Genomic DNA, 15,134 nt, shown 5'->3' with positions numbered 1-15,134 from the left:
TCCATCTCTGTTTGGAGTTGCATGCCACAGTGGGATGAAGAATTTCAGTTAAATGTCTTTCTACAATCAAAATTGTAGAAAGCTCTGGTTGAGCTTTTTGTTAGTGTTGCAGGTTTTTTCTTGCCCCCTACTTATATCCTTTTACACAAAGGCAGAGAACTGCCTCCAGATATAATGTGTCAAGCTTCCCTTTATCCATCATAATTTTATGCCGCTGGGCTTGCTGTGTCCTTGTGTTAGACAGCATGTGTGCTTCTATGCACCACTGGAAAAGGAAAACGTTCACCCCTTTTGCTTTAGTAATTAATGTTTCTGTTGGAATTTTATTTTAATGGAATAATCTTGACTTAAAGAAACAGAGATTGACTAGCTCCCTAAGGGGGGAATGGGTGGGGGCAGGTGTGAAAAGGAGCTTCTAGAAAAAATAAAACCCTAAAAACATTCTTTTAGTTTTTCAAGTGCAGATCTGTAATACACGCATATTTTATTGTCCATATTTCTTGGATATATAGTACTTGAAGAAGGGTAGGGACTCCCAGAACAAACAAAAAAACCCCAAACCAAATGACAAAAGGAACCCTTGAGTTTATGTTAAATGGCTTTCAGTATTGGACTATGTGTTCTTTGCTGTTACAATTTTTGGTGGTAGTGAGTGAACTGTAGCTGAAATGATAAAGGCAAAAAGAAGCCCACCACCTTCCCTGTGTGGCAAATGTCTTGCTGCTTAGAATTCTTTTTTATCCATGTTGTATCCAGGCATATCCATTTTTTTAGACTGGGTGGGTAATAGTTATCTGGGAACAGCTGATATGACTTGGGGTCAGTAGTAGTGTTTTCTGTTTTGTTCTCTCTCTCTCTCTCATTCAGTCAGGAGCTAAGGGAAAACTCGTGCGGAGTCTTGCTGTGTGTGAAGAGTCAACCCCTCGCCCGGGAGCAGAAAATCTTCATGACAACCAGGTACCCTTGCAATCATTGCTGTTAGCTGCATGGTTGACCTCCATCTCCAGTTGCATGATTGTGTTACCTAATTGGGCATTTAACAGTGTCTTTCTTGGGGGAAAAAATTACATCCAACAATGAACGTGTTTTTTATGGTTCTTATCGGTTTAGCGTGAACTTTAATTTGAAATACTAGTTTTATACTATATCACAGGGTGTTGTTTGCTTTTTTTTCCAGACCCCCTGAAAATTTCAGCAAATGGAAAAGAATTCAAAAGAATTCAGATTTTAAAATTTAAATAAATAGTAACAATCAAAAAGAATATTAATATGTTCTTTTCTCTAAGGCTATCTCTTTCGAGGCTGCACCAAATACAGTTTTGAATATGCTCTGATTTGTGGTTCCTCTAAGACTTCAGTTCATATTAGTGTCCCCCTTCACATAAAATTCAAAGATCCTTCATTCTCTAAAATACCTTGGTAGAGCCAAGGATGCCTCCTACTGAGTGGCATTCATTTTTTAAACTCTTGGTGTAAATTAAACTATATCAAAAAGCGTGTATTTGAGTTTATCTGTACGGGTGGTGTTGTATTCCCAGCAGCTGGTAGAGTTCTGTCCTCTGCACTCCTCACCTCAGACAATAATACTGATGACAATCTTTGCAGTCTAACTCCAGAATGTACACCAAAAAGCAAAAGTTAAGCCTCAATTACTCCTCTTTGCTTGCCTAGTAAGAGCTAGGCTTAAAAAAACCCAGCTAACTAAAACCCAAAATATGACGAACACTGCCTATAATTTATGAGATGTTTATGTGCAACTGAAATCAGCCATCGAGAGAGCTTGAGTAAGTGGCTTCTTGTGAGCTTAGCACAAAAATAAAAATGACATTTAAGTGTACTTTCTCACTGTTTCCTCTATTGACTTGAAATGAAACAAATCTGTCTCTCTTCTTAGCTCATGAGTAAGGAGAGGTTTTTCTATTTTTTTAATTTTATTGAAAGACCAAAAACCAAGTTGTTTAGCAGCAGGACATTTGCAGGTTCTTCTGCTCTACAATGATGCTTATGCAGTAGATGGGCAGGTTATTTTATCAGTTGTTCTGTTGTAGGTAGACGCTTTTTGCTTGACTTGCATTACTCAAAATGCGTGGCTTTTGTTCCAATTTTGTTTGTATTTTCTATTGTTTAATGGAGAATGAGAAGGAGAACAGTATAAAGAGATTGTATTAAGCATTGCTGGTAGTTTACAATGTACTGCACAGGACCTGTACTAAACTAGAGAGAGACTGGCAGGTGTTGAGGCTAAATCCCTATCCTTACACCAGGCAGAGGGGGGGTTCCTGTTTCTCACAGCCTTTGGTCTTACCTGACTCACCAGCCTCAGCAAGGATTTCTTTGACCATCTTAAAATATTTATGAGAGATGAAATGTCTCCCTTGACCCCATCGTGTTTGCTAAGGAAGCAATTGGCTTGATGTCATTAATTTGATAGGAATTACCATTTTGCTGACCTTTTACTTATGAATGTGGCTCAACTTTGCTATGGAAAGCTGGACCTGCAGCTCCTCCCCGGGCTGGCTGAAGGATACAGGAAGTTTTGTGCCAACCAAATTGTTTTGCTTTCACTTTACAGGAGAAGTAGCTTATTTTTGGTTTGGATTTTTTAAAATTAATATTTATTTTATCTTAATGGTTTATAAACCACAGGGAATTAATTATCAGAGAATGTACGGTACCTTGCCAGAACCACTGAGTATGGATTGTACTGCAGACTTGATGTTTGTACTTATATTTGAATACTTGCCTTCATTTTCCTGTATAGGGAAAAAACTTGTTTACCTGTATTACTTGATCTTGAGTGCTTATCCAATGGTTCACTATGTCCTTACTTAAAAGAAATGTTGCCTTTAATGTTATACTATAGACCAAGAAGTGTATTATTATTGCAATTTGAAAATCTATTTTGTTGTTCACTATACTTGTATCAATGTATTTATTAACATTGTATTTTATTATTGAGAAAAATCAATAAAAATCTGAGAAAATACACAGTAGCTTGCTTTCACGACTCTACAGCCCTTTTGTGTGTTTTTTCTAGTGCAGATAAATCAGTATTATGTTACATGTAAAATAGTATTTACTGTATGTTCATATATGTGCTTTTCTGTAAAGTCTGTCATTTTCATCAGTGCATTTTGAAGAACCACTGTGAAGTTTAGGATTAATATCCTGGGAACAACGTGGCCAGTTACATTTTTCTCCTGTTGAAAAGATAGCACCACAGTCACTCTGCTCTGGGCAGGGCAGGGAATCAAGTTTATCCTTTGGGGTTATTTGGAAATAGTTGATCCAAAGTTTGTTTGAATGAGAAATCAAACTGCCATTTGAAGTGAAAGAAAGCAGGCACAGCATTAGTTCTCTGAGCACAACTGAGCAATTGAGAAAACATTTCTCAATATATGCTTATCTCAAATGACCAGGAATTCCCACTCTGCCTCTGTAGGCTCAGGTTTTGTGTAAGACTGTCAGCCATGACTAAACAGAAGTAGGGATGAAGGGTGGTAGGTCAGGTTAAATTTTGGGCCCAGGTCTTTGTTGCTCTTTTACAATGCTTTTCATCTCAAGTCTTTTGTGCCACATTCAAATTTCACAAATAGTCAGTAATGATTAAACTGAGAAGTTACCAATTTCTGTCTTACTGTGGCATGTTTATGCTCATGCCTTGTTTCGTTAGGATCTTGTCTTGTCTTGTGATGGCTGATTCGTAGTTCTTTAAAGAATTCAGAAATGTAAAATTTGTAATAATTACTGGAAACATCTTTTAAATTCATAATGGTTCCTTAAAAGCACCCCCCTTACTTTAAAGTTTTCTATTGATCTTTTGGTATGCTAGTATTCTTAGAAAAATAGTGAAGGAAGGGAATTCACTAGCATTCAAGAAAATCTGAAAATCTCAAGTATTGGTGAATTAGGTTTTCATTAACATGATTTGAAAAAAATTATCAAGCACGCGTGATTTTCTTCTATTAAAGAAAACTCTTTTACCAGGGAGTTTTATGACAGCTTTCTTCAAATTTGCTTTTTTACACTACTTAAAGCATATAGTTTTCTGGGGTGGCTTTTTTTCTTAAAAATAATAAAATACAGAAGTATGCTTCCTTCAATTTTGTCCAACCAGAGTAGGATTTCTTGAAATACATAAATTATGCCATGGTAACTTAAAAAGAAAACAATTTGGATTTTGTTGAAACAAAACCAGTATAAAGTAATGTTGTGAGCAGGGAATGCAAGTTCTTTAAAGAAATTAGAAAATGCAAACCAGCTTGAATTCTCAAACTGCTTAAAAAATAACTTTTTAAAGCTGAAGTATGTTTCAAAGGAACTCATAGTCTCTGAAATACTGGACTTGTGATGCTTTAGAGAAGTTCACTTACTAAAATGTCCTTGAAAAATCACAGGGCACATTTCCCCCCTTTTGCAGAAGACACATCTGCATATGTATTTAAATATGAATTACCTGGTAAGTTAGCAAGCCCTCTTGTATACAATGGAGTATGGAATTTGGTGGCACTCTTTTACTATTAGAGCCAAAAAACTCCATCTACCTGATACTGCACTTATGTGTACAAAACAATTCATATCAATCTGCAGACTTTCTAGTGAAAGGAAAAAAGTTTTCTTTTTCAGATATCTAGCCATTGATCATCACAGAACATATGCAGTATTAAATGATATAATTAAGAAAGGCCATATGAAATGAAAAGCCATAAGGGAGAGCTACTGAAGTTCAGAATAATATAGTCCCCCTTAATAGAAGTAGCCTAAATTTTATAATATTCAAAATATTAGAGAAGTAGTGCCTACTTACCACTAGAATTTGGCCTCTAAGATATCATCATTCACCTGGCTAAAAAGTGCCATGTTTCAAATAGGAAAGAAATGTATCTGGCTTCAACTTTTCTAGCTACACATAGTTTAATGCTGATATCTGCAGGTTGGAAGCCATGGGAAGCATACTGGATCTTGCCCATAATTTATCTATCTTTTTTCCCCAACAGGAATCAATCCAACTGCAGCTTTCAAGTTTTCCTAGCTTTCAAGAAGAAGATAAATCTAGTAAAGATGACTCCGAGAAAGAAAAAGAGAAGGATAAAAATAAAGATAAAAACAGTGAAAAAAGCAAGATCAGAATGTTATCAAAAGGTGAACTTAAAAAATATTTGAATTATTCTAATTACCACTGCAGAAAAGATTGTACATTTTTGTATGGATGTATTTCTTTATTTGTGTGTATGTACACAGTAAAAGTGTTTTCACACACTGAGAAAATTCAGAACCTAAAGTGTATATGTGTAAGAATGTTTTTCAAACAAATATCAGGTTGGATTTTATTTATTTTCTAATGTAAAATCAATCTTTTGAATGCTTAACTGTGTTGGTATGAACACTTAAGTATATAAATATATCTGTGATTGCATGATAAGTGTATATAGTGCATAAGACATTAATACTCTTTTATCTAGAATAATGATAATATATTGGCATGTAACTTGTGCAGTGTAGGCAGTAGAGGGTAATCCTCTTCATTATTGTTTGTCTCTCCTGGAGAATTTATCTTAAATGGTGCAAGGAAATTCATCCATGACATTTAACCCGCATTGCCATCTTCTATTATCACCTACCTAGACTTCTTCAGGAAAGACATTTTAGCTAAATTTGGCATTGCTTTTTAAAATCCTTTTATTACTCCATGGTATAAAGTTGCATTGTAATCTCCCAAAAATAATCATTGCCTACCTGGGTGTGGATCTGCAGCCGGTGTGAATTGTCATTTGGCTTCAATGGAGTTCTCACAGTTCACGCCAACTTGAGGATGTGTGTGTACATTTGAGTCAGGAGATAATGCTGAAAAATTAATTCTGGCTACTGTCACGCATCCCTATTACCTGCCTACTCCCAGGTGTCATTGGATTTCAGGCTTTTAATGCAAATAGAGTTCCCACTGGCATGATTCCTCATTTGCTGAGTGTACAGCATTTATTAAGTGACGCAAAGAGACATTGATGAATAAAACTTTTCTTTCCTCATTTTAAAATGTTTTTTTTAGTTGTTTAAAGGAAGAACTTGGCAGGATCTTAAATGGCATTGAAGGTTTTCTGTGTTATTAAATGACCAGCACTTTCTGGTCATTGATGCAATTGGTGCCGTGTTCTCCTTGGAGTTGTACAGAGGAACAGTGAATATCCGCCTGGTGCTTGAGAATGTATATCTTTCTTGGATAAACTCCAAATTGCTTTTGTTTCAGAGCATATTCTTTCAGATTGTTTCTGGAAAATGGATTTTGATTTATAGCATAGTTAATTGGAACTGTTGAAATGAAATAAATGAGTGGAGGTTGTTTGTTTTTATTTTTCAGATTGCAGTCAAGAGTATACAGACTCAACAGGCATAGATTTGCATGAGTTTCTCATTAACACATTAAAGAATAACCCCAGGTAGGTATTTCATGCATTAGAGCTGACATTCCTGAAACTGTAGCTGGCAGTCTTTGACTTCTCATAGCTATACACTGTGTTTTATTTGTTCTGGAGATGGTTTTGAGGGAAAATGTAAAGGAGGTAGGCTGTTAACTGAGAGCAATGGTATAAAAAGTCATCACCTATTGCTTAATTTCACTTTCAGTAACATCTGGTCTTTCTCCTTACCTTCTTTTATACGGCTCTAAGTGGTGATTGCAATAATACATTATAACTATTGCGGTTGGAGATTTGTATATGAATGTAAAGTAGCTTTCTTCTAGCAATGCTGCACACAATTAAAATCCTGTGCTCGGTGCCAAATTTTGCTCTCAGTATTCCCATAGTTTTCATTTGGAGCTACAAGCCCATCTCATTGTTAAATTCGCCTCTAAACATCCAAGGAAAGATTTGTAACATTGTTATACATTGTGATTTTCAATGTTCATTTCAGCTGGATGTGTTAAATAGGTGCCATGTAATTCTGCAATTATTCCCAGGAGAACTGGGAATAACTGGGTACCTAACAGCTTGCATAACTCCTTGCACAGATGATGGAAGGCCCTTCAATAGCTTTATCTGTGCAAAATGAGAAAGTTCAAAAGAACTAAGGAATGATGGAACTCTCTCCAGCATAGAAATGTGTGGAAATATGCTGGGGACGTTTTGAATGTTTTTTGACAAGGGAGGGGAGGGAAAAGGAACATCTGAGACCTTCCAGTGAAAACCAGAGCATTTTGCCTGAGAAATACTGTGGCATTGCCTCCTGGGAATCGGAGCTCAAACGTGATGTTCTTCATTGTGCTCTCTAACTAGATTGGATGTGTCCAGCTTTTTTGCAGCAAATCAATGCCTTCTGGAATTCCAGTATGTCTCAGGAAAAATGTTTAAAATTTCTGTTGTTAGCAGCTCTTCTTGTAAAAGATTGGGCTTAGGTGGAAATCTCATTTTCTATCAAAAAAGGTTGAAAAAAGACCAAAGCTATCCATAGCAGTGAGAGTCTTTCTGTGCAATGCATTGATTGCAGCCTGTTGTGGCTGAAAGCACTCTCAAACCATAGCTGAGCTCATAGAGGAGTGAAATCTGTATGTCAGTGAATGTGCAGAAAAGCAGGCTTTAGTCGTTTGCAGATGATCCAGGGTAAAAAAAAAAGCAGGTTTGATTTATAATCAAGATGACTGATAACACTTGCAAAATAGCCTTGCTAACACCGTTATATGAATATTTTCCTCCGAAATGTCTGCTCGTAGTTGATGGTGCAAATCCTTGCGTTTCTTTTTGACAGGGACAGAATGATCCTCTTGAAAATGGAACAGGAAATTATTGATTTTATTAGTGACAACAAGTAAGTTGAGTTCCACGCTTGGTTTGTTGAGTCCCGTGCGCGTGCCGCAGCGTGGGTTGTGCGAGGGACACGCTCGTGTGGACCGCAGTGCTCCTGAGGGCTGTGGCTGGCACGCTGCAGGAGCAGGCTTCTGTTTCCTGCCACGTGGTGGAACTGCTTGAAATAAAGTAGATGTAAATGAAAACCTTTTGCTTTTCATTGTGTTGTAATTGCACCGGCTCTGCTCATTTAGATCCAAAAATGTAATTAAAGCGTTGAGTGTGGAGGATAATCAAATATGTTATCTCATGGCTTTTCCTTTGTGCTGTGTTATTCTAATGCATTGGAAAATAAAACTGAGCTTAGGTGGAGGGATTCTTGCTACTGTGTTGTCTTTATAATAAAATATTCCTGCAGCTTTAAAATTAGAGAGTCAGAATAGCAGCAGAGTCAGAATAGCAGCAGAGGAAAAAATTATGCTGCCAGGAAATAACCATTTTGTCAGTAATAGAGGGAAAAAAGGGGTGTTTACCAAACTAGATCTTTCCAGAATTGCCCTGCATCTGACCTTTGGGAGAAAGGCAGAAAGTGTTGCCAGTGTCTCAGCAAATCTGTAGGATTGGTTGTGCAGGGAGCATGAGTGTGTGTGGGGGATTGGGGGATGAGTTCCTCCCAGCACTCAGAACTCTGACTAGGCACCATGAAGCGTGAGCTTTGTTTGTCCCAGGGTTGCACATGGAAATGTACTTATTAGAAATTCTAGGATTAATTCCTTTTTTTTTTTTTCTTTCAGCCTTTCTGTAGCAAACATTTATATGTAAATGCATCACAGAGAAGTTTTCAGTGAGATTTTTGTTCACTGAATTGTCAAATGTATTGCTGTTTTCATTTATTTATGGCTTAGAGGGAAATCTAATTATCAATGCTATTAATTTCTTTTGTTTATAGTAATCACTATAAAAAGTTCCCTCAGATGTCGTCCTATCAGAGGATGCTAGTGCACAGAGTGGCAGCTTACTTTGGAATGGATCACAATGTGGATCAGACTGGAAAATCTGTGATTATCAACAAGACCAGCAATACAAGAATGTAAGTAACAATGCTGTTGTGTTTTTCTTTGTTCCCTTTCTCAAGACAGGAGCTGGTTTGTACCATGACTATGTGGTGTAATTTATATATATATATAAATTTTTGTTTGTTTTTGTGGCAGCAGTGAGTGCTGTTTATTGTTTTCTAGATTGGGAAGGGAGGACAGGGTTCTCATGGTGAGGTTATCTAAGGCGATAAAGTTACATGAGGAGAAATCAACCTAACTGGTTTCTTGCAAGAAAGCAAGGTATCTTGGAATGTCACTTTTCCTGATTTCTTAGTGCCATCACTTTGCTACAGAAGTGAGCTCTTTGCTTTGGAAGTCACCACCTGATGCCACACAGATACATCACAAATAGCCCAAATGTATTTGGAAGATTGCCTCTTTCCTTGTTCTGGCTCTGCCTGCTTCAAGAGTCATTTTCTGCCCAGCCTGATTATTTAGGATTTGGTTTCCCTCCACTGCCTGGTGGAGGTAAATGGTGATTCCTTCCCTTTTCTTCTCCTCCCATCTTGATTCCACTTTATTTTCCCTTCAAATCTCACTGTTTGACTACAGTGTTTCTGTGAAATACAAATTCCTTCTGATGGTTGAAATGCATTGCAGAATTCCTGGCAGGTTAAACCTGTTCTGATGTAAGTTCTGTGCTTCTCCATGGACTGGTTAAAGCTCTGTAAGGCAAAACTGTATCAAGCTAACCAAAACTCGATATGAGCTGCAGTGATGGATCCATGCCTAATCACCATCACTTATCCTGCCAAGTGCCACGTGTGTTAAACATAGCCTTCCTGTCCCTCTCTACCTATGAGCTACATAATGAAGAGGAAGTAATTACAGCTGGGTAATGAAGTTTTGGTATCTGGTATTGGAACAGGAAAGCCCCATTTGAAAATTGTGTACTTCCTGTATTCAATTAGTAGGAGAAATCTAAACATTTGTTTTATTTATATATCCAGTAGCTAGGTGATTTATTTATATCCAGTTGCAGAAAGCATTTTCTAATGTTGTTAGCTTCTCCTGTAGAAGGGTGGAAGGACTTGGGAATGGTGCTGTGCAGGGCTGGGAGTTGGATTCAGTGATCCTCATGAGTCCTTTCCAACTCAGCTTATTCTGATTCTGTCACTACCAAATTCTGCAAGATCAATATACATTGGTATTTGCTATTTCACTGAAACCTGAAAGTCTTCTATCTGAAATTTAAGATAATGGGCAGTTTATTTTAGATCCTTTTCCTGGGCTGTCCCTGAGATACTTGGATATCTGTGAAACAGCATTTGGGCATTAATATTTTTAAAGGTTTGAGTAGGGCATGCACTCACAGTTTGATTTTCAGAAATCAAGAGAATTAGAGTAGCTCAATAAAACACCCAGGCTGCAAAGGCTTAGCCTCAGGGTCTGATAATACCTGCCCCCTACAAGGGCTGTTTTTGGTTTTGAGTAAGAAAAAGCTTGGTATGCAGCAATCTGGTGTTCAGTTTTGAGCTGAAAACGAGTCCCCTCTTAAACAGAACACGATCAATCATATTTGAGTGCTCTTTAGGCATTCCTCTCTCTTTTACAGTCCTCCCTTTTCCCTTCACATCCTTGTCACTGGTGTAGTGCACCAACTGCTACAGATCTTTCCTTGCAGCATTGCCTTCTCCTGGTTGACTTGGTAATGGAATAACACTAACACATTAATATCTGTAAATGCCTTGCTCTGTTGTGTGGCTTTCATCTCACAGACAGGTAGCACTGGAAGCACTGTTGGAAATGCTTCTGGAGAGGACACTGAAGCCTTCTTCAACAGTCAGGGCTTTATCTGAGTGCTCTGGTGAAGCTGTGGCTTCATGCATGGTGGGAGAGAGCAAGCAAGGCCATTTGCTAGGTACGAACTGCCCTTCTTGCAAGCTCAGCAGGCAGGATCTTGTAGGGATATAACAGATCAAATGGCCTTTTCAGCTGTGCTCTTGCAGACTGGAGGTGAGGCCGTTGAAGATTGGTGCTGGCACCATTCCTGTCTAGATATTCCAGAAATAAACATAGGGGTTTGCCCCTCTGTTGACTGTAACTACAGCTGTTTTGCAAGCACCACACAAGCCACAAGCTGCTGCTTTCTTCCCTCTTCAGTAATTTGGTGGTAGGTAACTGGATTATGTGAAGCCTATATTGCCTTGTGCTTCTTCCAGTGTGTTATTTACATTATTTTGATATTACCATAAAATAAAGCTTTTGTGAAGTGGCTGTTTCTTTTCATAACTAGAGGAGATGGCATTTTTTTTAAAACGTCCTTGGCTCTGACAGAAAATAGTTTGTTATATTATCTGCCATGAATAAGGGCTGATGAGATTTTATTATCCTCAGCAAATATTGTGTAAGTTCCACATCTGAAAGCGTCTAATGTGATTTCATATGTTCTGCATTTCACTGCTCTCAGAGGAGACAGTTTTGTGCAGTTTCAAATCAACACCAAATACTGGGAATGTGTTGACTCTATTAATTACTGCTTGGACAGTATCCAGAATACCAGAGAATCTGAAGAGCGTCTGAAACGCTGTTCAACGTGGTTATGTTGTGCTGTAAGCCTGAGCCTTGATGGCTTCATGTGAATTTATGGAGAGGCCCCACAGACAGATGCTCTGAAGATTTACATTTGGGCAATAAATTATCTCTTTATGGCATGTTGTTACCAAACTACTTTAGCTACTGCTGTGTAGAGAGAAGAATATTCTTGCATACTCAGGAATTCATAAATTCTGCACTGGCTGTGACTTCTCTGCCTGTTTGAGAGGAGCGTATGACTCTGCAGTGTCGCCCTGTGGGCTTGAATAAGCACCTTGTGTTTATTTCTTTGGCTGAGTGAGAGTTCATGTCACATCTCTGCTCCCACTTGCAGGCGATGAGTTCTTCCCTGGTTGCAGGTGATGAGTTCTTCCCTGGCCCCTGGCAGTGAGGTGCAATATTTCTGCTCAGCAGAGACCTCCCATGCTCGCTGCCTGCAGGTGCTTGGAGGTGCAAGTGCCAAAAGAGTTAATGGTTTTGAGATGAAAGAGCTGGTTGGAAAACTCTGGTATCAGTGTTCCTTATGGGTGCCTTGGAAAGGCGTAGTGTGTGTCAGTCAGGGGATGAGCATATGAATGAAGCAGATCAGGGCATTTCCTGGCTTTCATCAACTGGCTGTCCTAGGGCAATGTGCATCCACTTTTATGTACCTATGCCTGTAAAGTACCTACTTTACAGAGGTTTGGAACATGAGAAAGTGTTTATTGAAGAAGTCATAGCTGGAGGGAGAGCTGCGACTTCTCCTGTTCATCCGTGCTGCTTTACAAAGAGGGGGAAAAAAAAGATGGTAAAAATTCATTAGGATCTGAATCTCTGGGAGTGCAATCCTGCAGCTTTCATGAACTCTCGGTGAAGTCTCTCTTAAAAATGCAGTCAGACAATAATGGCAATTTTTCAGGCTGAAGAGTATTTATAATGAAGAGCTTACTCTAAGAATCTAAGATATCTTTTTTTTTTTCTTTAATTTTATTGGAATGTGAATGAAGCCTGCTGTTTTCAGTGCTTTTTTTTTAAGAAATGAAATGTTAAAAGACAATGAGGACCTCAACCACCTAAGTGTTTATTGACCTTAATAAAGTTAAGTCTCTGTATTCCAGCTTTCATTAGAGAATAGTGGATTTTCAAAACCAATTTTCCTTTCATATGAAGTGCTTACAAAGTCCTGCCTAACTAAATCAACCAATTTTTGAAATCTTATTCTCAGCAGTATATATGAGAAAAATTGATTAGAAAATCAAGGAGGATTTTGTTGTTATATTGTTTCCATAGTCAAAGAACTCAAATACTACTTAAAATGGGAAGTCTGCCTTGCTCAGTATGAAACTGCTCTTGTGTCACCGTTCTAATGTATATTTGTCTATCATCTGTGTCTGCCTGTCATCTATCTAAAGATACACAGAAATGTATGGGGAACTTAAGAAAGTGAAATTTGATATAAAGAGAAGTTTGGAATTGAGGCAATATGTTGGGGCATCCCCTTTTTGGGGGCAAAAAATGTGTACGTGCCACCTTCTGTTCTGCGTATTCCTCGTAATTCCTATCAAACAACTGGAAGTACTTCGAGGTTTTTTGCAGACCCATTCATATTGTGAACTGTATTAGTTCAATCAGATTCATTGATTGGGTTATCTGTAGCTAGGTGGAGAAATGTAGGGGAAACATGTTTGGTGTGCTTGGTAAATTGAAAGGGTTTTCATTTGGTTGAGATCATCAGCCATGTGACAAGCATGTCTGTACCACAGCCCACACATGCATTCATGTACTTGTTTTATAGACATGTGAGTGGCAGGGCCCATCAGAATCGAGAAGGTGGGATGCTTATGATATATAATGCTGTGTTTAGACATTTTCATATATTCTGAGGGTGTTTATAGCTATTATGAACTTCATACCGATGCTCACATCCTCAGTTCTGACTATTTTGTTTTTCAGGAGTATTGTGAGTTATAATCCTTGTGATGCATGGGTTTTTTCCTACTCTGTTAATACTATGCTGGCTCAGTTGGGCTGTGTTTTGTTGCCTTTGAGATGCTTCAAAAACTTTAAGAAATATTAAGCTGTTTTGTGCATTACAGGGGTTCCTTTTAATCTAGAAATGAACTATATCAGCAAAAGGAGACTTAATGTTCAAGTTGTACTTTGAATAACCTGCAAGGCTTTTGTAATTAGGCATACAATCTATGTTATTCTTCCTCCTCTGTGTAAGAGTGGTTTGAATCAAAAGCAAAAAAGAAAAGTTCTTGTTTGGTTTGTATTGTGTATTCACTGAGTGATTTTGCTGTAGATAACATCTATATTAGTAGAGGTGCACTGTAACAATTTCACTATCTTCAGAGTCTGAACTTTTTTACAGGATCCTACAGGCATGTCAGTAAAATGGCATTCACTAAACATGGCAATTTCAATGCAGAATTGATTCTAGAATTTCTTTTACACAAGGCTGAAGTGCCAAGAAGGCTTTCTTGAGATACCAAGTGTTAGAGCCTTTGGAGCATGCAGAAAAGTACGCCTTTCCCCTTGACTGAGTAAGGTATTCAATGTAAATGACTTTAATTTCTTTCTAAGCTATTGTTCGGATGGGACATTTTAGCAATATGGGAGTAGTGACAAATATATACCTGAAAGTGAATACCTTTTTTGTGAAATCTCAGTCAAAGCAGTTTGATGTTTGCCAGAGCATTTGAATAACAGTTTTGTTACCTTCCCTATTGTAAACCAGAATGGTTACCTTGCAAATGGTTTGCTTAAATTCCATCTGCATTTAAGCACCTTATGCTATTCTTAATTATCATATATGTACTGAGAGGAATGATCTCATGGGAGCAGAATTGCTTTTATGAGCCACATGATGCATGAAAGCATACACGAACACCCTTGTTTCTGGTTTCATTATTTTCATTGGAGTCTGGCATTGCATTGTTTTCTCTTAGAGGGGCTATGGAGTCAGAGGACCTTGTTTTCCTGTTGTACTTACCTCTTTTCCATCTTTGCTGCAGAAGAGTTACTCCTTGACTATTAAGAAATAAACAGAAACTGGAGATATCCAGATGTCCCCTCTGTATACAATTTCTGTTGCTCAGTCAGTATTACCATGTTCTCTGCTACAAATCTGTAGAGAAATAAAAGGGTGCACAGTAGATGTATGCAACTAAAACAAAGAAACTGTAGCTGAGAAATAACACTGTAATTGGCTGACACATTTTAGATTAAGATTAACTAATATGTAATGTGACTAATAATTCAATGAGAACATCAGTAAAAGAATAATGTATAATAAAACTTAATTTGCAGCTACACTGTAACATGTGTAGCATTTAAGTAACAGATCACATTCGTTTTCATAGATTTGAGGGTTTTTTATTATAAAAATTATCAGTTTACTTCAGTCAGAGATTCAATTATTAACATGATTAGGAAAAAAATGTTTATTTTGTTAATAATAGTTGAATTAGGAGACCTTTTTATTTTCAGCAAGCATTCTGTTATTTGAGTCATATTTCTCTTTTGCATGAAAGATACAGATGAAAAAACATAGATATGTAGAACACTTGAAGTTGAGTTGAATTTGACCCTTTAATACTGCCTTCATTCTTTCTTCAGTGTAAACTGTATATTGGACCCATAAGAATTTACTTATTCTCTAAATGAGATGTTAGGGTTAATGAACCAGTTCTAATAGCCCCCATATTAAATTTTCATCTAATGTAATTTATTAAAACTAAAT

At 37.5% G+C, this 15,134-nt stretch overlaps 1 protein-coding gene across 26 annotated transcripts in view; it reads left to right on the top strand.

The window, feature by feature from the left end:
* ARPP21 (cAMP regulated phosphoprotein 21) overlaps nucleotides 1-15,134 on the top strand; it is a 361,236-nt gene that overhangs the window by 259,684 nt on the left and 86,418 nt on the right. For all 26 annotated transcript variants that reach the window (XM_063157213.1, XM_063157201.1, XM_063157239.1 and 23 more), the window contains 5 exons: nucleotides 868-957; nucleotides 4,998-5,142; nucleotides 6,356-6,434; nucleotides 7,741-7,800; nucleotides 8,728-8,868. In XM_063157213.1, coding sequence (XP_063013283.1) covers nucleotides 868-957; nucleotides 4,998-5,142; nucleotides 6,356-6,434; nucleotides 7,741-7,800; nucleotides 8,728-8,868 — 515 coding nt within the window. The remainder of the gene's footprint in view (nucleotides 1-867; nucleotides 958-4,997; nucleotides 5,143-6,355; nucleotides 6,435-7,740; nucleotides 7,801-8,727; nucleotides 8,869-15,134) is intronic.

The sequence above is a fragment of the Melospiza melodia genome, chromosome 1 (genome assembly GCF_035770615.1).
Source record: "Melospiza melodia melodia isolate bMelMel2 chromosome 1, bMelMel2.pri, whole genome shotgun sequence".
NCBI classification, from domain to species: domain Eukaryota; kingdom Metazoa; phylum Chordata; class Aves; order Passeriformes; family Passerellidae; genus Melospiza; species Melospiza melodia.
This window is presented reverse-complemented; position numbering and strand designations above follow the sequence as displayed.